At 32.2% G+C, this 25,294-nt stretch overlaps 1 protein-coding gene and 1 long non-coding RNA gene across 2 annotated transcripts in view; one reads left to right on the forward strand and one right to left on the reverse strand.

Moving 5' to 3' along the window:
• The window catches only part of LOC105334403 (protocadherin Fat 4), a 124,624-nt gene that overhangs the window by 88,933 nt on the left and 10,397 nt on the right, over positions 1 to 25,294 (forward strand). The window contains exons 32-55 of the mRNA XM_066066161.1: positions 161 to 295; positions 2,580 to 2,760; positions 3,777 to 3,913; positions 6,346 to 6,561; positions 6,882 to 6,986; positions 7,446 to 7,565; positions 8,271 to 8,450; positions 9,171 to 9,429; positions 11,718 to 11,993; positions 12,436 to 13,086; positions 13,773 to 13,885; positions 14,031 to 14,138; positions 14,768 to 14,939; positions 15,310 to 15,404; positions 15,945 to 16,082; positions 16,623 to 16,728; positions 16,891 to 17,145; positions 17,472 to 17,614; positions 18,120 to 18,288; positions 18,778 to 18,939; positions 21,606 to 21,769; positions 22,183 to 22,380; positions 22,735 to 22,823; positions 23,813 to 23,896. Coding sequence (XP_065922233.1) covers positions 161 to 295; positions 2,580 to 2,760; positions 3,777 to 3,913; positions 6,346 to 6,561; positions 6,882 to 6,986; positions 7,446 to 7,565; positions 8,271 to 8,450; positions 9,171 to 9,429; positions 11,718 to 11,993; positions 12,436 to 13,086; positions 13,773 to 13,885; positions 14,031 to 14,138; positions 14,768 to 14,939; positions 15,310 to 15,404; positions 15,945 to 16,082; positions 16,623 to 16,728; positions 16,891 to 17,145; positions 17,472 to 17,614; positions 18,120 to 18,288; positions 18,778 to 18,939; positions 21,606 to 21,769; positions 22,183 to 22,380; positions 22,735 to 22,823; positions 23,813 to 23,896 — 4,256 coding nt within the window. The remainder of the gene's footprint in view (positions 1 to 160; positions 296 to 2,579; positions 2,761 to 3,776; positions 3,914 to 6,345; positions 6,562 to 6,881; positions 6,987 to 7,445; positions 7,566 to 8,270; positions 8,451 to 9,170; positions 9,430 to 11,717; positions 11,994 to 12,435; positions 13,087 to 13,772; positions 13,886 to 14,030; positions 14,139 to 14,767; positions 14,940 to 15,309; positions 15,405 to 15,944; positions 16,083 to 16,622; positions 16,729 to 16,890; positions 17,146 to 17,471; positions 17,615 to 18,119; positions 18,289 to 18,777; positions 18,940 to 21,605; positions 21,770 to 22,182; positions 22,381 to 22,734; positions 22,824 to 23,812; positions 23,897 to 25,294) is intronic.
• Positions 19,231 to 20,255, reverse strand: LOC136270005 (uncharacterized). Its single transcript, XR_010707639.1, has 2 exons — positions 19,867 to 20,255; positions 19,231 to 19,490 (listed from the first exon to the last, which is right to left on the reverse strand). It is a non-coding gene; the product is annotated as an uncharacterized lncRNA (long non-coding RNA).

A 25,294-nucleotide genomic window follows, 5' to 3' on the forward strand; every position in this document is an offset into this window, starting at 1 on the left:
AAAAACTCAAATCTTTTGTTTAAAATAAAATATTGCTTACTACTATTGTATATATATTATATATTATAAGGAGAGGAACTTGTAAGTTGTTAGAACTTGTTTCTGATCCTTTTGTTTAGTCAATAAAATATGTTCAAAACAAAACTATTGTTTCATACAGGGTGTGATTTTGATAGTAAAGGAACTTAGACATGATGCAAAGGGAATTCCTATTAATTCTGATGGGAAGGCAGTTTATACCTTAAATGTAGTGGCAACAGACCATGGTGAACCTCAACTGTCATCAATAGCAACGGTAATAACCATAAAATGAGAAGAGTTCTAAGTTACAATCAACATAACATTCTGGGAATGCCAAGGAATAATTACAGATTTCAGTAACATGTATCATTAAAAACATATTGTTTGTTAACAAGGGGTAATGGTAGTCCCCATTCATCATTAAGGGGGGTGTGCGGCCATCTTGTACATTTGAGGATAAGAATGTAAACATTTCTTGAACTGGCTTGTTTCTGGCCAAAAAGGTTGCCAAAAGATAGAAAAACAATAAATACGAAGTCCTACATGTCATTTTGTTTGAAAAGTATGCATACAAGAACGAGACAATGCCTTTTTAATCACTCAAAACAGTTGTCCAACTGCGCAGCTCCAAACTTATTTTTTAGATGTATTATATGGATATTCTATCTCTAGCTTGAAGGGGTATGGTCACGATTTTGATAAAATTTTATTTTTTCCATTTTTATTGTTGACAATGCTTGAGTAATGCATTTCTAATAATCAACTAAAATTCGAGTGTCATTCGTAAAGTTATGCGCAGTAATGAGCAAGATAAACAATTCTTCGTTATATAAACAAGGCCCATGCCATGTTTTTAGCTCACCTGAGCCAAAAGCTCAAGTGCGCTTTTCTGATCACAATTTGTCCGTTGTCTGTCGTTGTCGTCGTTGTTGTCGTCGTCGTTGTTGTAAACTTTTCACATTTTCATCTTCTTCTCAAGAACCACTGGGCAGATTTTAACCAAATTTGGCACAAAGCACCACTAGGTGAAGGGGATTCAAGTTTGTTCAAATGAAGGGCCACACCCTCTTTAAAGGGGAGATAATTGAGAATTATTGAAAATTTGTTGGTATTTTTAAAAATCTTCTTCTCAAAAACTATTCGGCCTGAAAAGCTTAAACTTGTATGGAGGCATCATCAGGTAGTGTAGATTCGAAATTCTTCAAATCGTGGTCCCCGGGGGTAGGATGGGGCCACAAGAGGGGGATCAAGTTTTACATAGGAATATATAGAGAAAATCTTTAAAAATCTTCTTCTCAAAATCTATTAGGCCAGAAAAGCTCAAATTAAAATGGATGCATCCTCAGGTAGTGTAGATTCAAGTTTGTTTTAATCATAGTCCAAGGGGGTAGGGTGGGGCCACAATTGGGGGATCAATTTTTACATAGGAATATATAGAGAACATTTTTTAAAATCTTCTTCTCAAAAACTATTAGGCCAGGAAAGCTCAAATTTGAGTGGAAGCATCCTCAGATAGTGTAGATTCAAGTTTGTTCAAATCATGGTCCCCGGGGATAGGGTTGGGCTACAATTGGGGGATCAAGTTTTACATAGGAATATATAGAGAAAATCTTTAAAATATTCTGGGAAAGTGTTCAGTCCAAAACTGAGTACTTAGTGTGAAAGCACAGGTTATGCAGATTTATGTTTGATGAAACCATGATTCCCTAGAGAAAAGTGGGGCCACGAAATGGGAGGGGGATATATAGGAATAGAGAAAAATCTTCTTACAGTTACAACAACAAAAGGGGCTTGGTATTTACCAAAAAATAAGAGGTGGATAAAATTGGCAGATTTTCATTTTTTTTTAGCAAAATCTATTGTACTCAGTTGTCAGGATATTTTGATACTGTAATGCTCATTTGATCAGAATTAAGGCAATTGTTGCTCAGGTGAGCGATGTGGCCCCTGGGCCTGTTGTTTGTTAACGTTGCTTCAATATACCAGTAAAAGTTCTTTCAAACTGATTTTTCTATTTGCTAATTTCTTTTGAAGATATAAAACCAGTTCCTATCATTTGAACATTCATTTTAGGTCTAAACCAGGAATTTTCAAAATGAAAATAAAAACATGATCTGACCTTTGTTTACATAAGAAAGAAATGTGAGATCTTTATCTTGCTTAAAACTCGATGACTCGCACTCAAATTTGGTTGATTATCAGAAATACCTCACTGAAGCATTGTTAACATTAAAAACGGATAATAAATCTCAATCAAAATCGCGACCATGCCCCTTGAGCTTAAACAGGCTAATCAAACAGTTGCTGGGGTCAGAATTGGTTTATGATATTGGGATCAGTACAGTAATTCAATTGTTATTTGCAGCATTACAGTCCACATAAGAAGGGCCTAAATACCATGCATTTATATCACTTTAATCAATCTTTTCAGTAGTAAAAAATTAAAAATTAGTATAGAATATAAAATAGAATAACTTCATCTATAATTCCAGAAATTTTAAATGACGTTTAATTCGGAGAATATTACAAATCCAATCTGTCAACGTTTTGCTTTTTAGATAAATATTTATGTGTCAGACGTCAATGACTGCAGTCCAGAGTTTGAAAAATTAAACATGACAGCAACTATAATGGAGGGAAGTGAAAAAGGCTTCTCTGTCTACAGGGTAACAGCAACTGACTGTGACTATGATCCACAGAATAGAAACTTAACTTACAGCATAAATGGCACCGATAAAGGTAAACATAATATTACTTACAATAGGTACAGATCACTGAAAGACATTCTATCGAACAAACCCTAAGACAGGTACATATCAAGGTAAAACATGGGACAAACATACAATGGCCAGGAACAAAGTTAAACATTGACTAAAATACTACAGCAAATTCAGCTCAAGGTAAGACATAAAACACAATACTTCTAAAGCAGATAAGGATCTAATTAAGACACAAGCTACGATACTACAACAGATTTAAATTAAAGAGGACAAAGGACAACGTACTACTTACCACATATATGGGTCAAGGTAAGACAACGGGCACAGTACTACTAATTCCAAATATGGAATAAGTGAAGACAAAGAATACAGCACTTCTAACCTTTACCGAAAACTTGGATCAATTTAGACAAGGAACACAGTATTACTACAATATATATATGGGTCATGGTGAGACAAGAAATGCGATAATGTATTACAACAGACATGAGGTAAGACATGAAATACAATACTACAACAGGTAATCGGGTGATTAAGGTTACCTTTGATATACAATACAACATAAATCAAAGTAAGCTGTGGCAAGAGATATAGCAAGTACTGATCAAAAAGTTATGTATTGATTGCAGTAATACATGCTACACAATATAACATGTTCAATGTTATCTATGAAATAAAATGTAATCAACAAAAATGCGAGACATGAAGTACATCAAATACCATAAAACAAGTAATTCGAAATAAATCAATTTAATACGCATTGTTAAAATTAAGACATCAAACACATACTAGTAACAGGCATTGCTGAAATTAAGACGTCATAATATGATATGTTGAAAAAAGAAATCAGACATAACTTTTAAACGTAAAATTTGACTTTTAGGTGACAATTTTTGTCAATGGTTTATAAATGGACTTTTGCTGTCACCTGCATAGGAACTACCAATCGAAACCCTTTTATTTGTTAACATAGTAATAATCTTTATCTTTAAAAAGAGTTTCAGCATCTGACGGTATGGTATTGCCTTTGTTTAGAATACTTCAGCATTAAGAAAGAAGTACATGGTGACATGCAGGATGGAATTGTCAAACTTAAGAAACCTATCAGTGTTATCAACAAAGAAATATATAAAGTCAACGTGACTGTCACAGATGGGAAAAACTCTAATCAGGTAAAATACAAAAATGGTGAATTACAATACTGTATGCATTCATATCATGGCCATTGAAGGAGTCAATTTACAATCTTGGACAATAATTATTCATTTTACTTGGGTGCTTACAGATGCATTTAAAACAAGTTTAGTTGGATGAATTGATTGTGTTTATAGTTGCCTTAATGACCTTGTTATATGAACTTACTTTTGATAATATATTTTTGGGAGTTGATTTTAATCAACTCTCCTATGCAGTTACTCAGGCAAACCGAAAGTAAAACAGTGTTTTGACCTAAGCACAAATCAACACCACTGAAAACATTTAGTTCTTATCAATAAATTCGATGTAATGAGTTCTTAAGCATTGTTTTTCAAGGAAACTAATTTATAGATACCTCGTAAATAGTCAGATTTTAAATGGTACGAACAATTAAGATATTTTTTGAAGTCGTACATTTTGTGTATTCCTACCCCAGAGTTCAATATAGTCTCGTTCAACTAGACGCTTGGCTGTCTCCGTAAATTTCCGACAAGCAAAGAGTCTCTCTTGCTTATCGGAAATTAACGGATACAGCTGAGTCTGGTTGAACGAGACTAGAGTTCAATTTTGCTTGGATCCATACAATTTCTCATAACTATTTCGATCACTGATAGGTAGTTTGAAGGACTAATTCTTTGAATATTGATATTGAATTTTCACGAAATTCCTGTATGAGAACTCATATTATAAAAAAATGTGCGTTATTCACATACTTATAGGAATTTACTTGCCATATATGCAAAATAACATATCGTTGATTTTAAATAAATAATAATCGATAAAATCAACTCCCGTCAGTAATTCAGTACTTTGATTTAAAGATGGCATCAATGTGGGTTCCTCTTTTAAGTTGGGATAACTCAAATTGACAATAAAGATATAATGATAAACTAGACTTTGACCCGTGCGTGCACGGGTTGACATTGCATATCGGACATTTCCGAAATAGGTACATCGACACACCTTATTATTGACATTTACATAACGAAGCTATAAGCCTACAATAATGCTATTAATTTCACTACACTTTCCTTTTTTTTTTTTAATAATCTGTGTCTTGGGAAAGGCCCTCATCACAGATAGAATGCCCGTAGTGTAGCAGAAAATTGCAGAATCGCTCCGGAACTCTTTTGGAGAAAGTTAATGAAGTTGCCTTGAAAATAACAGTCAAATTCATCACAACAAACCTTTTTGAGACTGCAAATACCTTTCAATTACAAATTTCAATCCATAGAATGGAAGAATTCAACACCTTTCACAAATGTACACGTATTTTCTTTGTAAAACTGGGTCCGTAGGACATTTTTTTAATGATAAAACATATTCTATCTTCTTCACTCTCCTAACAAATATGATGTAACTCTTTTGCATGTAATCAAATATTTTTGTCATCACGAAGACAAAAGTAAGTACTTAGTTGAAATGTACATATATATTTGTTATTTTATACTTTCTCTCAAAAGAAATCATTAATATATATGAACAGAATATATAGCAAAAGTCCAATGAAAATTTACCCGTATTTCTGAGTTTATTCATGCAGATGTGATTATGTGGAAACATAAACTAAAGATCCCGTTAGCGTGAATGTTTTGCGCAAGCGCAAGATTGTAAAATCCAAAAAATCCAGGTGATTTCCGGGATTTTTTGAGGAACTTTCGTTGATTTTTAATTAACGAAGCTTAACTGAGAAAAAATAAAAACAAATTGGTAATCTTCAAGTACCAATGATGTTTAAAATATATAAAACAAAAGACAGTATTCTTCCGATTTCTCGGTATTAAAGACAAAAAATTCGAGTCTATTATTTTAATATAGTAGTATAGATAAGCTTTACATATGTCAAATGAGGGAAAAAATTACAACAACAAAAATGAATATCTAAAAAATAATAATTCAGTAATTAACAACAAAAGCCTTGACAAGATACGAACTCGGGGTGTAGAGATTACAAGCCCGACACTTATTTTTATCCTTTATTGATCAAATATCAATTATCACAACTATCACATTAAATATCACAATCACAATCTACATGTCAACATATCGATCCTGATCTTTATCATAATTGATTTAATAAAATGTATATTTTAATCTTGTATTAGTGTACTCAAGTTCATCAATGGTTAAATAAAATATGCGTGATGTTTTTTAATAATTGATTTTGCTTAGAAAAGTTTGACAACCATGATATCAAAAAAATAATATGTTTATTTGTTCAAGAATCTAATTCACCATGTGGACTGTGTAAAGGAAGATTTAAATTTACAGCAATTATATTAAAATTGCATTTAGCACCAATAATATGGAAAGGCTATCGACAATGATTGAAATTATTTTATCTTTATCAGTAAACCTATTCATGTGTCATTTGAAGCTAGAATATTTCCGTCTTCTTTTATTTCAGACTTTATTAACAGTAACAGTGAAGGATGTTAATGACCATGATCCAATATTCACCCAGAAAAAGTACAATTTCAACGTTTCAGAAAATGACAATGATGGGAAGAGAAGATTCAATGTATCCTTAGGCAAAGTTATTGCAAACGACAAGGACAAACATAGTTCCATAGTGTATAGAATTGTAACCTCTGATGTGGAAAACCTGTTTAACGTGACACAAGTGAGATTTATGAGTTATATTTTTTTCTTTACATGACTTAATACATGTGTAATTGTACAATATATCTGTCTTGAGTACTTGAATTTTGCCTGTAGAACAACAAATGTTCACAGTTATTTAATATTTTACTCTTTACTGCATTGTAATACAAATGTAATTAGAAAAGGATACCGTAGTTTTCCTTTTGCAACCTGTAAAAAAATCCCTCTGTTAAAAAAAATTCTTAAAGATCAAGGGCCTTATTAAAGAAAGCGAAACTCACAACTTTTAAATTGAATTTTGTCGTATCCATGCTGTATTCATGATTATTTTTTTTCCAGGATGGTGTGATCAATTTAATTGGTGTGGTGGACCATGATAGTTGTTCCTCTCACCAGTTTTCATTCAGTGTGGTAGCAGAAGATGGCGGCTCTCCAAAGAGGATGGTTAGGCGTTAAAAACATATTAGAATTTTGATGTCAAATGAGTTATAGAATCCATTGTACCATTTAAGTATTTGTAAATTCATTTAGAATTATTGAAAAAGTCCATATTATACAATGCAATAGAATAAAAGAAAAGCTTTAAAACTTGGATTTATGCATGCACGTATCAATCTAGACAGCTTACAATCTCTTGAGACTTTTTAGATTATAATTCTATAAGAATGCCAGAATATGATATGCTTAGGTTACTGATCCTTTCTAAATGTATGTGGTAATATTTTCTTTTATAAAACTACTGAACTGCCTCAGGTAGTAAATCTTTTGGATGACATATTACATGTACTTTGTATAGTTCAAGTATGATGACTAAACAGGCTTTTAAATAAACAGAGAGAGAGAGAGAGAGAGAGAGAGAGAGAGAGATATATATATATTAATCGTGTCTTGACTGTCTTTCAGAACTTTACTGAGGTGGTGGTGACCATCATTGATAAAAATGACAATTATCCCAAGTTTAAGGCAGTTTCATATGCTGGATCTATAAAGGAAAACTCACGAAATGGAACACCTGTCTTTATTGTAAGCACAATTTATGCCACATTTTATATCACAAACATTCTACGAACTACTGAGAAAAAAACTACAAGTAGATCAGCATTTTCTTACCATTTTTTTTAATTAAGGAAAGCGCAGATTGAATACATTAGATAATTAGGCAATCTATATAATTTCTAAAAACAATTTTTTACTTCAATTATATAGACTAACTTATCTCAAATTTTTTGAATTTCAATTAAGAAAATTGTTGTGAAATATTTGCCTAAAGTATGGGTTGGAAAGGAATGAAGAAGCACTTTTAAACTCATATCTTATATTGCAATTTTGCAATACAATTATATTAGTATTTAGATATGTAATGGTAAAAGTATCTCAGTTAACCTTGATGGAGTTGATGAAGTAGTGAAAGCTTTGAGGTGTTGCAGCTTGATGCAATCTATTTACTCAAAGTGCTTGTTTAAACGCATGGTATATATAATGTATATTTTGTTAAGAGGACCATGATATGTATGTTTACATTGCTGATTTGGAATTCAGCATCATCTTTTTAATATGTGCTAGAAAGATTGAACTTACGTCTTTGATAAATGTTTTACCTACACTGTATATAGTGTTACATTACATAAATTACATTAATTGTCAGCTTTCTTAGAATTAATATCTAAGAAGGATTGAATTTGTGTGGTTGTAAAAAATAATTACTGGTGATTTTGTTGGTATTTTTAGAACCCACCAATTAATGCCACAGATAAGGACAGTGGTGACTTTGGAACTGAAGGAATAGTCTACTCGTTTCGTGAAATTTTTCCAGGTCTTCCTTTTACCATTGATCCAAAATCAGGAAAAATCACAGTCAATGACTCAGCTAAATTAGACTGGGAGAAAAAGAAGAAATATAATTTAACGGTAACAGTAGTGTTTTACAGAGATTTATGCACAAACGATCTGTTCAACGATTGTCTTCCTACATTAGGACAAAAGACCCAATTGCTTATTTTAATTTCTTTATCTATAAAATAGGCAATTATATCTTACATGGTTTTTTTTATTATAAAAAGAGCACTTACATACATTTTAAAGAGCATACATTTCTAAAGATATCATATGAGCATAACTTTTAAAGAGTATTATTAGATATATTTAAATGAGATGATATACACGCTAAGTATAGTTTTTCAGTTTTAAAACATATCACAAAAAGTAATGTTTGGAAGACTTTTTACAAGAAGTCTTTTTTTTTTGGCAATTCCCTTGAATGTTCTTTTCAAGTAAAATTCATGTGAGCCACATTTGGATGTGTAATTTTTTATTACACTTTTTCCTGTGTGTGTCTTGTTTGTTTTTTCATTGACTAAATTTGGGTTGATCATTGCATATCAAAAGTATACCAAGAAAACTCCATGAGATGAAGCAAACAAATATATCTGAAAACATTAGAACTTGTTAAAGTCATTGAGTTGAAATTAAAAAGTAAAATGACTGCTTTAATGTTAAGGTTCCCTTTTTGATGAATCACAAACCTGAATACCATATAATATGAATCATCTTAACAGCTTTTGATATAATACAGTTTATATCTTAGTAATCAGACTATCATTTTCTCATTACATTTACTTGACTGTGTAGGTAGTTGTCAAAGATAATCGGGGAAAGAATGGCTTTAGGAGCACCAATACAAGTGTAGAAATAACAGTGGAAGATATCAATGACAACTCACCTTACTTTGTTGACCCTGGCAGCTACACTTTTTCAATACCAGAGGATGCTGAGTATGGTACCTCTGTTGGAAATGTAACAGCACGTGATAAAGACTTGAACCCTACACTCACTTATTCCATTGAGGCAGGGGCTAATGGATACTTCCGTATGCCTACAAAAACCTCAGGTAATATGTTTGGTCAAGAGCTTACGGCTTTACTTCATAGCATTACAAAACCCAAGGTAATATATTTGCTCACTAAATAGATAGATAAAGGGTCTGAAGAACTGGTTGAGAAAATCTCTGGCAATATGTTTTCTAAGTTCATGGGATGGGTGATCAAGACTAACTACATACAGTAACTCCCTACCAAACCATTTAGTTATGCAAGATCCTAATCAGGGGGTGTTGGGTGAGATACTTTCTCTTTTGTGTTTTCCCTCTAAGTTAATTTTTAAACTTTTGAAAAACATATTCCAGGGGAAAGGGGGAGGGCAAATCCCCCAGGCCTTGATTTGTGCAATATAAATACAATCCATTTATAAGATAATAAAGTTAGGGAATGAACTTGCTCAACAAACATTCAGCATCACCGTTTTAGTGAACTATTATAGCTAGTACTGTAGTACTTTATTTAAAAGTAACCAGGATTTCTATGAGTCAGCTTTATGGATGCAATTTATTTACCTTCCTTAATAATGTAAAATAATCATAATCTACAACTACTAAAAAGTCGGCAATATCGATCCAGCTTTTTAGGTCACCTGAGTAAACTCAGGTGTGAGGCATCTCTATGGTAAGAAGAATGTAAATTGTGAAATTCGTGGCTCTACCACCCCCGGGGCACCACAAGTGGGGCCAAAAATGCTTTTAAAAAAAGCCAACTTTTCTAAAATCTTCTTCTCTACTCCCACACATGTGAGGAAAATACTGGTTGCATGGTTATGATGTCCATAAAGCCTTCTACCAAAATTGTGAAATTCATGGCTCCTGGGTCAAGGGTTCTGGCTCTAGGATGGGGCCCATATGGCCATATAGTTAAAATATGTTAAATCTTAGAAAATCGTCTTTTTTACTACTATATATATTTGTTAAAAAACTAAACGCATAATTATGATATCCATGAAGCCCTCTACCAAAATTGTGAAATTCATGGCCCCTGGGTCAGGGGTTCTGGCTCTAGGGTGAGGCCAATATGGCCATATAGTAAAAATGTATTAAATCTTAGAAAATATTCATCTCTACTCCCATATATATTTGTCAAATACTAAATAACTGGTTATAATGTCCATGAAGCCCTCTACCAAAATTGTGAAATTCAGGCTCTAGGGTGGGACCAATATGGCCATTTAGTAAAAATGTATTAAATCTTTTAAAAATTTCTTCATTACTCGCAAACATGTGGGCAAAAAAACTGAATAAATGGTTAAGATGTCTACCTAAATTGTGAAATTCATGGTCCCTGGGTCAGGGGTTCAGGACACTGGGGGAGGGGGGGGGGGGGCAATATGGCAATATAGTGTTAATGCATATAATGTTTTAAAATCTTTTTCTCTATTCTCACACATCTGTATGAAAAGTGACTTCATAATTATGTTTACCAGGAAGTCCTCTACTTAAAATTTAGATTTCATGTCCCCTGGAGTATGGGTTTTGACTCAAGGGCAGGGTCAAAATGGATGTATAGGAGTTAATGCATATAATGTTTAAAAATTATCTTCTTTACTCTCAAACACCTGAAAGGAAAACTGAATTCATCATTTGTAGACCAGATCTTTTAAGTTTTTGGATAAAATTATAAGTGTCATAGTTCTTTTTTGAAAGATTTCAGGCAGGGAAGTGGTCGTCATGACAAATTTATAATTTTTCTACTCCAGAATGAAACCCAATTAAATGAATATATGAGACTCCTCGACACGTTTGTGTATGGGTTTTATGCTACTCAGGTGATCGTTAAGGCCTATTGGCCTCTTGTTCACATTTATAGCTGCATTTTTAAAACAGACCAACAAAGCTGACATTGAAGACTATAAATCGCTTTGTATAAGCCAAAAGATTTGAAATATAGCTTGACTAAAATGTCTGTTTGAGGCTGTCATTTAGTCATTAATTATATTGCAGGCATCAAATGTATAATTTATCTTTATTACAATTTGTGTTTAGGACAGCTCAACAGTATTTGTAACACCAACTTTGGAGATATAATCTCTCTTTGATCCTTGATAAAGTGTAAAAAAAAAAATTAATTAAATGTTAATTGGAAAATTATTCTAATATCTTTGTTTCAGATTGAAATATTAAACATTGACTAGTAAATTAAAATATAAAATAATTGGAATTGTATTTCTATGCACAACTGGTATTAGTAAATACTGTTAATATCTAATTACTTTTAGTAAAATTGTAATGACCTTGTCAATAATAAATACTTCTACATTTGTATATTTTTGTTTTGAAAATAAGGTCTATTTTAGGAAACATTATTGTTGGCAAGAAACTGGACCGCGAGAAAAAGAGCAGCTATACATTGAATGTGACAGTCAGTGATCAAAAATACCTCGTTTCTACACAGGTTGTCATTAAGCTAACAGATGTAAATGACAACCCACCCAAGTTCAAAGACTCAATAGTGAAGATTACCGTGGTGGAAGAGAGCTATAACTATAACGATACCTACCCTAGGCTGATTTATACACTAAATGCAACAGACCAGGATGAAGGGGATAATAAAGATATTTACTACACCTCCGGTATTCTGAAATTCTGAAATATTTGCTCATTTTCCATACGTTTTCTTTGTGTATAAAGTGTATAAAAGAGTGAGCTAGACGAGCAACGAAACTCATTTCACTGGACTTCTACACATTTTAAAACTTTTTGATATGTTGATTTCTTAGAGTAATTTTCTGATTTAGTACTTATATTGTAATTTTGACGAATAAAGAAATTACTATAGGGACTTGATCAAAGGCTGGTTTTTTTTTTAGAAATATAAGTTCGGAATCTGTATATAAACATTTTTGATATTTTGACATTGCAAAAAAGTATTACCCGACTTGTCTTAATATCATATGACTATTAGCCTTCTTTCATTTTTTGAATTTTTACTGAAAAGATAGAAATAACAATATCCTTCCTTCAATATAAATATTGCTACATTATGAATAATGTTTGTTTCTTTTATAATTTCAGACTCAAACATACCGCAATCGTTTAATTTATCAGGCAACGGAAGACTATATCTCAATAACAAGTTAGATCGAGACATATTGAACGGTGACAGTTACTCTTTACGTGTGTATGCAGTGGAGAAAGGGGGATCACCTGATAATACGTCTGCTACTGTAACAATTCAAGTGTTGGTGGAAGACATCAACGACAACTCCCCAATCTTCTACAATCAGGATGGAAAGAAGATAAACAACTTTACAGCCAGTGTACTGGAAATGTCCCCTGTTAACTCCATTATATTTGTCCCTGAGTGTCTTGATATAGACAAAGGAACTAATGGAACAAAAGGTATAACGTTTGCCTTACACTGCCCAGTATTTGCTGGACGTGACTTGCTGGATATAAACACAAAATCAGGAATGGTCTACATCAAGAGTCAAATATCTTTAAATGTCTTGCTACAAAATGCAAATGAGAGTTCTTTAATACAAATAGTAAATGGAAGTAATCATGCAGTGATAATTCCATACACTGTGACAGCCTCAGACAATGGACCACAACCTCTCTCCACCAATCTCACTCTCTATCTCACCGTGGAAAACATCAATGACAATGCCCCAGTATTCGAATATCATTTCTATAACTTCTCCATACCCGAAAATGCGACAGACAGTGAGTAATAATTAAGATTTTTTGACCACTTTGATCATTCAAATCTAGAATTGCTAAGCCCTAAATGAAAATACATCTTCTGAATGTAAATAACTAACTTGTAAATGGAAATGGGAACTCTTAATTTGCATAAGTTTAACTAGATTCAGTTTTTGTTGAAATAATTTTTTTACTGGTTGTTTTATATATATATATATATATATATATATATATATATATATATATATATATATATATATATATATATATATATATATATAAAGTAAAAAAGAAAAGAAAACATGAAAAACGTTCAATATAGCTTAAGCGCTTTCACTTTAAAATCTTCAGAAGCTATACAATGGTAACAAAAGTGGCTGCACGAACCACTGACAGAAGTGGCTTTCAGCTGCTGACATTACAGGCGGGGGAGAATGTCCGATACAGTTACCATTATATAGCTTCTGAAGATTTTAAAATGAAAGCGCTTAAGCTATATTGAACGTTTTTCGTGTTTTCTTTTTTACTTTCTATCTATAACCCGCCGACCACTGTGGATTTTATTGTGTTTCAATATATATATATATATATATATATATATATATATATATATATATATATATATATATATATATATATATATATATATATATATATTTAACATTTATGATCATTCACTGCAGTTATGGTTTAACTTCCGTTCACAGATACTCTGGTCAGTATGATCAAGGCTGAGGTTATGAATGAGACATTTTATCACCTGGCTTACTCTATGATAGATCATTCGGATGTGTCGGCTAACTTCTCTGTCAATTTAGATGTAAGTTCAAATTTCAAACTATGAATAAAAAGATCTAACTTAGTTTTTTAGATTAACTTCTGAACCTTGACTCGTACAGATTTCAAAATGACATCTTAAGGATCGACCGGCTGTTTTGAATTTATCTGTATTTATGTACCTGCAGGGAAGCATACACACTAAAGGGAATCTGGATCGAGAAACAAAAGATCACTTAACTTTTGTTGCAAAAGTTGTAGATGGAAGAATTCCTGAAAGGACTGCCTACACTGTGGTAAGTAAAATACTTCAGAAGAAAATATTTCAGACAGGATTTTTTTTCAGTGTTGAGTGCCAGTATAATACTTTATGGTTCCTGAAAGAAATGTCTTCACTGTGGTTAGTAATAAACTTAAGAGGTTTCTATAAATGTGTAAAATGTTCAGTGCTCATGGTTGTCATGGCTCTAAAGGGTGTATGTTTTAGATTTACCTTAATTTTGGGCTGTTTTTAGAGTAGGTATTATTTGTATCCATTTGTTCAATTGTTTCACCCACTCCAAAACACAGGCATCGGCGAAGAGAGTCTATATCTAGGAAGGCTATTAAAAATGTCATTTTTGCAGCACTAGAGGTGTGCCTTATTGAAATATTCAACATTGATTAATTAATGTTAGACCTGATTTATTTGGTTGTGATGTAACAATATAAGCTGGGAAATATAAAAGAGGAAACTCATTGCAAATGATTTAATTTTATATGAGTCTATTTTGCAAATTATGTGGTTCAAAATTAATTTAAATTGGATAAATTGTCATGAAAATCACTGAAAAAATAAATGTACCTTTGAAGGTGCTTCTTTTATGTGTTTTTCCATGAAATTAGATAATGTTTCGTAAGTAGATTTTTTGGGGTTGTTTTCCAGGTCTCTGTAACTTTGGAAGATATTAATGACAACCCCCCAGAATTCAATGAGAGTGAATACAAGATTGACATTACAGAGAACAATAACCCAACGTCACCTATAACTGTGTTTGCCTCTGACAAAGACATTGGAGAGAATGCTAGAATTTTCTACTCTTTAACTGGTACTGGAAGTAAGTAAAATTTCAACTATTGGGTGTTGGTATGAATATTACACAAATAATACTCAAATATCAATGTGGGTTTTTCATTTGATATATATACATGTATGCAATTTGAAAACTAACAACAAGTTAAAAAAAATTCAAATATTTAGATATATACACACCATCGAAAAATTACAAACAAACTCAAGTGCAAAAACACTGCAGTGCATTTTGACAAAAGAGGGGCATAAAATATTTTGTTATAAAGAAATTATTTTAAAATAAATGATGCCAAAATGCAAATAAAATAATATTTAGTTTCCGTCCGGAATAAATAGGAATCACATTCCATACAGAAGATACTGATTAGCTTACATGGCAAACTGCTTCATTTCAGGTGAGAAGTTTATCCTCAATGCAACAACAGGAGCACTGATAGTTAACGGCACACTGGACAGAGAGATTGCTCAATTCTATCACTTACAGATTACGGTAAGAAATCTAAACCCTTATAATTAAACACAAATGTGTGTATTTTGGTAGAATGGATGCAAAACAAACCTGTGAAACAATATTAAGATGGCTGAATGGTCTTGTCCATTTTAAGACAATTGTAATTTTCTTATAAAGGATGATGTGTATAAAAGTATATGAAAACATTCAAATTTATATTATTCAACGTTATATAAAATGGAATTGCTTTTAACTTAATTATAGTTTATAGCTGAAAATTCATTGTTTGATTTAGTTTAATGTAAATCTGATTGGTAATTTGTTAACCTAGAAGCCTCCTAAAATACCCAGTAGAAATTATCATTTTCGAATCTAATTAATATCATTTTGTACCTTGTGGTTTTATCATTATTTATAATAATAATGAAATGCATGCATATATGTCCATGAAATTACTGATACGATTGCCCGTAATTATCTTTTGGATTATGGGATACATATTACCTAAAAACAAATGTGATATGGCCTGTTTCATAAATCTCAATTTTAATGTACAAATTTTGCCTTTATTTTTTTTAGGCCAGTGATAATGGTAGTCCCCGACAATCTTCTACTGCCAATGTCACTGTCCACGTTTTGGATGTAAACGACAATTCTCCAAAGTTTAACCAATCCCAATACACAGCAAGTGTGTTCGAGAATCAACATGATATTGAGGTAAAATACAGATTTGCTTTTATCAGTAACGCCACTTCAAACATATAAGTGTGTCTATAACTTGATTTAGACCAATATCTAATGTTTTAACGTGTTAGAATTAAAATAGTTGATTATACTAGTAATCATATATTGTATAAGAAAGAAATTATCATGAAAACACGTTTTACATGAATTTTAATTTAAAAGAAAAGAGTTTTAACGGGTTAATCATCCATTTCAGTGATAACATCTCCTCATAAACAATGTCCACTTTTATTGTTCATTCTTGTTTCCGGCAATCAATAATTTTGAGGTCAAGTATTAAATACTTTGGTCAGAAAAGAATATTGTCCAGATAATATTTTGATAACCCTTTGTTGGAATTTTGACAAACTTGTTACACCTATGTTCTCAGTATTGGAGAAATTATTGCTTTTAATAAATTCTTTTTTATTCAGTATCTTGTAAAAATTTCAATATTGCCATAGAAATGAGGAAGTGATAAATCTATTTAAAAATTTCTTCTTGTATCCATGATAATTTGATATCTTTTGCCAGATTATTGCTAATGTGAGTGCAGAAGATTTGGACTTTGGGCTGAATGGTGAAGTTGTCTACATGATAGAATTGGAAGAACACAGTCCATTCCAGATTGATTCTCGCAGTGAGAGTCTGATACTTTTAGCTTTATTCTGATTGACTTAAATGATTGTTATATGCAAGACCAGCATTACATTTATAATTATAGTTTTTATCATATTACTTTAAAAAGAACCTCTTTTTTAACTATTATCATTATACGGGGGATTTTTTGAAATTATTACAGATGGTACAGTATTTTGTGTCAATCCACTGGATTTTGAAGACAAGTCTGTCTACAATGTGACAATCATAGCTGTAGACCTAGGATCCCCACCCCTAAATGCCACTACAAACTTGATTGTTCAAGTGATAGATAAACCTGACAACAAACCTACATTTAATCAAAGTTTGTACGAAGCGGCTGCAAAAACCACTGACAAAAGTGGCTATCATCTGCTGACATTACAGGCGGGGGAGACTGTCCGCTACAGTATTACAGGTTAGGGTTAAAAGAATCAAAGTCAATGTCAGATCTTTTCATAGTGAAATCTAATGTTAAGGTCATAACATGATAGTCACAGTCATAGTTTTTCAATCAATGTATATGGTAATTATGAAATGCAAATCCAACTTAACGAAGTTGTTTATTCAATTTATAGATATTGTATACCAATTTATATACAGTTAATGCATTACCACAAAGTGATGTTCAAACGACTTGAAAGCAAACCCATAAATACTGAATTTTTTAAAACTTTGAATATTAGTTTTTTAATTAATTTTTTTTTATTTGCAATTAAATGTATATGATTTCAAATATCGTAGACGGAAATCAAGAAAAGAGATTCAAATTGGACAGTGACACTGGAGTGATCACAATCCATCGCATGTTGGGGTTTGGTCACTCTGAGTATTTGATGACGGTGGAGGCCATGGACACTAGTTCAAACTTAACAGCAACAACCAAGGTATGCCCAACTCAGACTACCAGTAAGAGAAGCGAACTTTGGATATTTTATGGAAATGGCCTAGAACAGTTACAAGGGTTAATACTTTTCAACGTGTTATCATTCAATGGTAGTAAACAATGAAATTTGTTTATCGTTTATTCCGTCCAAGAGTGTTGAGTTGTATTAAAGTGTAATACTGTGAACCAAACCAATGTTAAAACTGGGATCGATACATGTTAGAAGGGGCCAAACAAAGTAAAGCAGTTTCAAAAGACCCAAACCATAAAAACGTAATTTGACGGACATCATCATGCAAATCTGTTTTGGGCGAAAGGGAACCTAATAATGCACATTTGTTGAAAGGGGGGATAAACCATGTAACCTGATCAAATAGGCTACTAATGCTTAACAGTTCTTCTCTTAGTGGGAATATGGATGGGCTTCCTATTACTCTAATTTTGATTGCCTTTGTAATTAATCAGAAGATTAAGAGTTGTATCATATATGAGATTATTTTTCACAGATTCTGGTCCATGTGGTTGACTTCAACACACAAAGAAACACTTCTTCTGTTCCTCCCGTCGTAAAGACTTTGACGGAGAATCTCAACGGAACAACACAAGTGGTTGACTTGTCAACAATTGCTTATGGAGATGGCTTGGAGTATTCCATCGAAAGTATCACTCCAAACAGTATGTTCTTTAATGTGTTTTGGTTATGGTAATTTAGTGCATTAGCACTAGATCTTTTCAAAAGTTGTTTTGTGCCTTTTCTTGAAGCTTCATCATACTGTTCAAGAAAATGGTTTAACCAGTCGTTAGGATGAAGTGATAGTACTTGAGCATTTACCGACCTATGTCAAATATGGGATTAAAATCGATTCTATTAGTTCATAATCATATGTTTATTGACTTGACAAAATGGCTACATAAGAGCTATATATTGTGCTGCTAGACAATACATTTGTCTATAGTTCAAATTTGGCATCGACAGTTATATACCTAAGATGCCACAATTAACCATTTTGAATTTTGTTATAAAGCGTATGATCACATAGTCCTTAAATCTGGAATTAAAATTCAAATAATATGAGGATTTTTCAATGATTTCATAACAGAACTAGACTGAAAAAATATTTCTTATATTCATTATATCTGAAAAAATATTGTTTTTCCTTCTAGAGTCGGGTATATCTTCTTATTTTTATATCAATGGAACCATTCTGTATTGTAACCACCCCCTGGATAGAGAACAAACAGATCATATTGTACTTATAATACAATCAAAAGAAAAGCCAATTACACCAATGAACAGAGTCAAACGGAGCAGCCTTCAAAACACAGGTAAAAATCACTTCATTATTTAAAAATATATTATTTTCAGCATCTCATTAATAGTTCCAGTCCCTGGGGTAAAAGAAAACATTTAATAATTACCGGCCGCCATGAGGTAGTCGGTTATATGATGTAGAAGTTAAAAGTGGCTGTGCGTTTTTTGTAGAGCTATGAATAAGTCGTGTTCAGCCAAATTCTACCAACACAGCTTTGCTAAAAAAAGCTTTATGTTTTCTCATGCTGCACAACCTCGCCGCAGCTCCGTTTTTGCTGTCTGATAAATAAACTCAACACTTGTGCATGATGAAATATGTCATTTATTAAAAATGACGAAAGTAAAGAAAAATATAAACAACATAGTAGGGGATCAGACCCAAAACTGTTCACACAAAATGTTAAATAACTTATCAATATGCTGATCCCCTTAAAATACAGAAAAACAATATTTTGTTCAAAATTATATACAATATATACAAAACCAGCAAAAAGGTTCAAAATTATATACAATATATACAAAACCAGCATATACAATATATACAAAACCAGCAAAAAGATGGCACCTCAAAAATAAAATATGCCATTGCCAATTGTCATTATGCAATTCACATTTGGTGGCATATTTTATTTTTGAGGTGCCATCTTTTTGCTGGTTTTGTATATATTGTATATGCTGGTTTTGTATATATTGTATATAAAATATTGTTTTTCTGTATTTTGAGGGGATCAGCATATTGATAAGTTATTTAACATTTTGTGTGAACAGTTTTGGGTCTGATCCCCTACTATGTTGTTTATATTTTTCTTTACTTTCGTCATTTTTAATAAATGACATATTTCATCATGCACAAGTGTTGAGTTTATTTATCAGACAGCAAAAACGGAGCTGCGGCGAGGTTGTGCAGCATGAGAAAACATAAAACAGCAAAAAGATGCCACCTCAAAAATAAAATATGCCATATGCAAAATAACAATATTTTGTACATGTATGCAACTTTCGAATATTGGAGTGGTGAAACGGGGATGGTGGTGGGTGTATCAAAACATTACTCGTGCTAACACTCTCATAGATGAAGACAGAATGACCCTACTCTCACTGGTCAGATACTGACCGCATCAAACCACGTGACCGTATCGCTTAGTTTGATTGGCTATTAAATTAAATTTGGGGAGAATTACACTATGGAATTTTTAGCAATTACATAATAGGTCACTGGGAGGTTTTTAGACTAGGAATTTGGGCTAAAAATAGACATGGACAGTGACCACTGCAGGGAAATTACATGATATGGCCAACGACCTCTACAAGGCCTGGGAAAGAAATGCAACTTATCTAATCAAACGTAAACATGAAAAATACAATAAATCAGCAAATAAAACTATAGCATTCAACACATAAATACAAATATTAACATAATTGTTGTTTGAGATTGAACGAAACCAATTATCAAATAAATTCTTAAAAAAGATCATTATAATCAAATGTATCGGTAAACTATTGTGTTTTTTTTAATTTTTACCATAAAAAAGCATTAGGACGGTGTACATACTTTTGTCTATATTATTTTAGTTTAGAAAAACAAATGGTTTGCGGTAATGACAATTATGACAATTAAGACGTACTTTTAGGCACTATCAATCGATATGAAAATAACGCAAATTTGTGAATAATTCATTATTAAATCATATATATATTTTACTGAAAATTATCTAAATATAAGTTATCATTCTTTGAATATAATGAGGTGAATATTACGGTTGATGTGATCAGGACTAACAAAATTCTCTCAGACTTTATTTAATTTGATTACACCCCAACCATAAGAATCACCCTATAATACTCAAAGAATGGTTCCTTATTCTTTAAATCATACTACTGCTAATGTAATACCATGTAGAGGTCATGTAACAATAGACTTCATAATTAAGATAAGATTATGACAAATATCAGTAACATTCACAATGAAACATAAAGACCAATTGGCAATATACCTTTTCATTTTTTATTTATTTTTTGTTTGTTTGGATAATTCAACATCTGGTTGTTATAAACTACTTCAATGTGTAGGTTACAGTTAATGTTTGCCTCTGCTTATGCAACAAGTATCTACAAACATACTGTGCACAATGAAACTCAAATTGGCAGGTAAAAATTCTTTAATATCTTGAAAAAAATATAAATGGACGACATTTGCATCCACATATAACAACACGTTTCTTTATAAAAGGGGTGTGGGCTTTTTTGTATTTTGAAAACTCTTCATTGTGCAATATAAGTAAAATGATTAGATGGTGACATGGACTTCAAGTAGCAGCTTGACACTTCACTATACATATACATTACGAAAACGAGGTTCACATGATGTTTGAAAACTTAGACGTACCATTACGCAAACGTGTTGTAAAAAGGGAAAAGGGCCATTTCCAAGTTCAAGATATCAATTTCAAAAAGGATTGATACCTCGTTCACTGAAGAGACCAAATCTCACTAAATCTTTATAAAAATCAGTATTTAGTAAAAAAAAATTATTAATTATATAATTTGGATCCAGAACAGTCAAGCATTTACGAATTTGTTTGATTTGTATAGTATTGTACAATTACATGTTCTTTTTTATTTTAGTACTTACATTTGTTTGATTAGAAGTAATTTTATGTTAATGATGGTCGTCTCTTAGATACAATTACATTGGAGTTGGAAGTACTTGATGTCAATGACAATCCACCATGCTTCCGGACTGACCTCAAACAGCCTCCTTGTTTCTCCAATTCCTCAGAAGACTCCCTTGTGTTTGGAGTTCCTATAAGCGCTAGGCCAGGAGATTTTATCGGTGTTATAGAGGTACAATACTGTTTTCTTCTTGAAAGACTTGTTAAAAATAAAATCAATAAAATACTTTAAACCTCAGTATGTAGACTTTGTGTGTAATAGTGCTTTACAAAAAGTGAAAACGCAGTCAGATTTGTTGGGGTTTGTTGATATTTGACCTTTCATAGTTGTTAACATCAAAAAGTAGTACTAAAGTATTTATTGCATTTTATCCACTGGTCGGATTAATGTGCTCTTGATATATGTATACAGTGCGTATTACTAAAATGCATATTTTGAAAACACAATTCAACGAATTTTTGCATGTATACAAATATTTCAATCCATATACATTTGTTAGTGTATAAAAATTAAGCATATTATATTAATTGGTCGCCATATCTAAAGTAAAATGTATCCCTGACCTCTCCCTCTGCTGTTATCAGGCTTCTGATCCGGACTCCAGCAGTGCTGGTCAAGTGAGGTATAACATCACAGATGGAGATGTAAATACGTTCTATATAAACCCTAAATCTGGTCAGATCTGGCTACGAAGGACTGTATACCAGGACCGGCGTGACAACTATACGCTCACTGTGTCTGCAAGTGATCAAGACAAAAACGAGGACACGGCCAGAGTCACAGTTAGTATAGTTTATCACAAACTAGTAATTATACGATTTTACATACCTCAAACTATTATAAACCTCGTATTTGATGCAGTAAACTGTATTAAAACAAAGGCTATTATACATATCTCAAACTAGTAATGTATACACAGTATTACTGAACTCGAACTAAAACATGACCTTAGAATATTTCATACCTGAAACCAGTTATAAGTACCCTGTAAAGGCACACCACTGACAATTGTATATCCCAAACTAATTATCTATTCACAATACTTCAGCCATCAGATGTATACTGTCTTAAACTAGTGCATGAAAAGATACTAAGTGTTAGAGACCACAACGTATTGTTAACTCTCCTCTGTACAGGTGTTGGTAGTTCCCAGCTCTGGATCCATGATTCTGACCGTACCTGGCATGAATGACCAGATCGAAACAGAGAAGCAGGAATGGATACAGTACGTACTGCTTTGTCTGCACATAAACACTCACTCAGGAAACAATTGTCACTCTCTTTGTAAACTTTGTTCAGTAAATCATTGTTACAGCAATCACATTACGAGTTAAGTTTCATTCCCCTCAGTCTTAAAACATTTTAAGAACTAATCAATAGTTCATTCCTTGTACTAAGGTTGTTTTACTGTAACTTAAATTAAAAAACACTTTAGTATGATTATTCTGGCAGCAACCTTGACATTAGCAAAAGCGATACAAGTAATGATGTTTACTCATACCAAAAATAAAAGGACTATGTGCGGTATGGTCAAATATCTGCCCCCGATTTCAGCCAATTTTTCAATAGTATCGTATGAAAATGAAATCTTCACAAATCATTGTAAAGAGGATGCCTATAACTTTAATCTTGATTTTAGTCATCATTGCTCACTCGCTGTTTATCTATGACGTCACTTAAATGACCTAATTTCCGCAAATTTGCAAACAAATGAAGATAGTCTCATTTTTGCTCTATATTTTGCATTCGGAAGTATAGAGCGCAGGTCTGTTCAAGTGCGATTTTAACATATGTTTTTCTTCAGATAGTTATACTAAAAAAATGGTACTTGAGCAAGCCTGCGCTGGATGTTTCCCAGTCGAAAAACCATCGGAAAACACCCATAGTTTGCTACAAAACATCAATTTATCTAAATGATGCAATATTCATGACGTCATTTCTACATTATGACGTCACTGTGGTGATAACCTTTTACACCTTTATTTTCAATATGATTTTAACTATCTTTCACCTTATTTTAAAGCTCTTTCTAAAACTTTGATTTTGGGGGGCAAAAATTGCATAAAACCGCACTTAGTCCTTTCTTGATCTTTTTAAATATTAAAATAATTTTTTCCTTAGCATTGTTAAAATTTGTTAAAATTTTCTTTTGATACCGGAGGCCAATAAAACATGTAAAGTATTTATGGTAAATAAGATTAAAATTTATTACAGGAAATTGGGAAAACTAATTGGGTACAAATTTGAGTATGAAAAGTCATCACCACACAAAGAAGGCAACCAAATCGATCTATGCAGGTATTTGTATGTAAAGTGGCAATATTTTTGTCATTGTTGCTTTTGCTAAAGATATTTCAAAATGCCGTGTTACCGTTTTGTAAAAACGTTGTACGTATGCAGTTGTAATATTCGGTTTAGAAGGATCATTGGATGATTCCATTTTAGCTTTCCTCGTCTCATTGTCATCAGGTGTACATGCATCAGCCCGTCTAATAAGTTTTAAAATTACAAAAGTTAATGTCCTGTTAGGAAAACAAATTATCAAATGAAGGACTATACACCTTCAAATGGAAAGTAATCAAATGACAGTGAATAAATGTTTTCAAAAATACCAGCATATCAGCGGGCACTTTTTATACAGCGATTTATAGAAAATCAGCCATGATGATTTTAATGATGTTAAATAAGAGTGGACAAAAATGACATCTTAGTATTAGTGTTAATAGTTACGTTTTTATTGTAATTGTTCACGCACTATCGATGATTTTATAAACCTGTAACAGTGAAGTAGATGGGTGAATAAGGCGTTTAAAATGCCCATACACGGTCTGACAAGCTACTGAAAAATTAAGATATAAACAAATCTATTTTTTTAAACAAAAATCATTTAAAACAATATATATTAAACATATCATTGATTTTTTTCATATAAATATGTTCAATACTTGTAATAGGTTGACTCAAACAGGCGTATACGTATCAAATCCTGCAAATACTGTCATTTTTTAGAACTTCAAGGCTTTTTCTTTTACAGAATGGGTCTGTGCGCCATATTTTTCTCATAGTCTAAATAAGGTCTATTGGAAAACAAACGGATTTCAATCAACAAAAACGTGGAGAGATGACCCACTATACATTAAAAATAGCATTTTGTATCCCAACAGTTGAACGTTTTGAAAAAATAATACAAGTCCGTAAATTCGTGGTCAAAGTCACCCATAACGTTTAAACAGCCTACATAGTTTTGTCTGAAATGGTTCAGTGGTAAGGGTACTTGACATAAGCTAACCTTAGGTATCTAGGGTTTTTATGTTATGGGTTCGATTCCACCAAAATTTCAGCAACATTTTTTTCTTATCTTTTGTTAAATAGATTAAACTAGGAAAAATGAATTCAAAATTGTATTTCATTACTAAACCGAATGGGCATTTGCACCATCTTATTCCCCCATCTTCTTTGTTCTAGCTGTTGATCTTGTCCTTTCAATGAATAAAAATGAATAGAATGGATGGACCTCAGTACAATAGACGATATGTTTAAGTGAAACTAAGCAGAGTTTACATATATCATGACCTTTGTTAATCGCCAAAATATCAACATATGAGGGAAAACTTCTCGATAAAAAATAAGATCTATTGAAAATACAAAAATGGTATTCACATAAATGAATGTTAATGGCATGTATTGTCACGTCGA

Source organism: Magallana gigas, chromosome 7, assembly GCF_963853765.1.
Source record: "Magallana gigas chromosome 7, xbMagGiga1.1, whole genome shotgun sequence".
Lineage (NCBI taxonomy): Eukaryota > Metazoa > Mollusca > Bivalvia > Ostreida > Ostreidae > Magallana > Magallana gigas.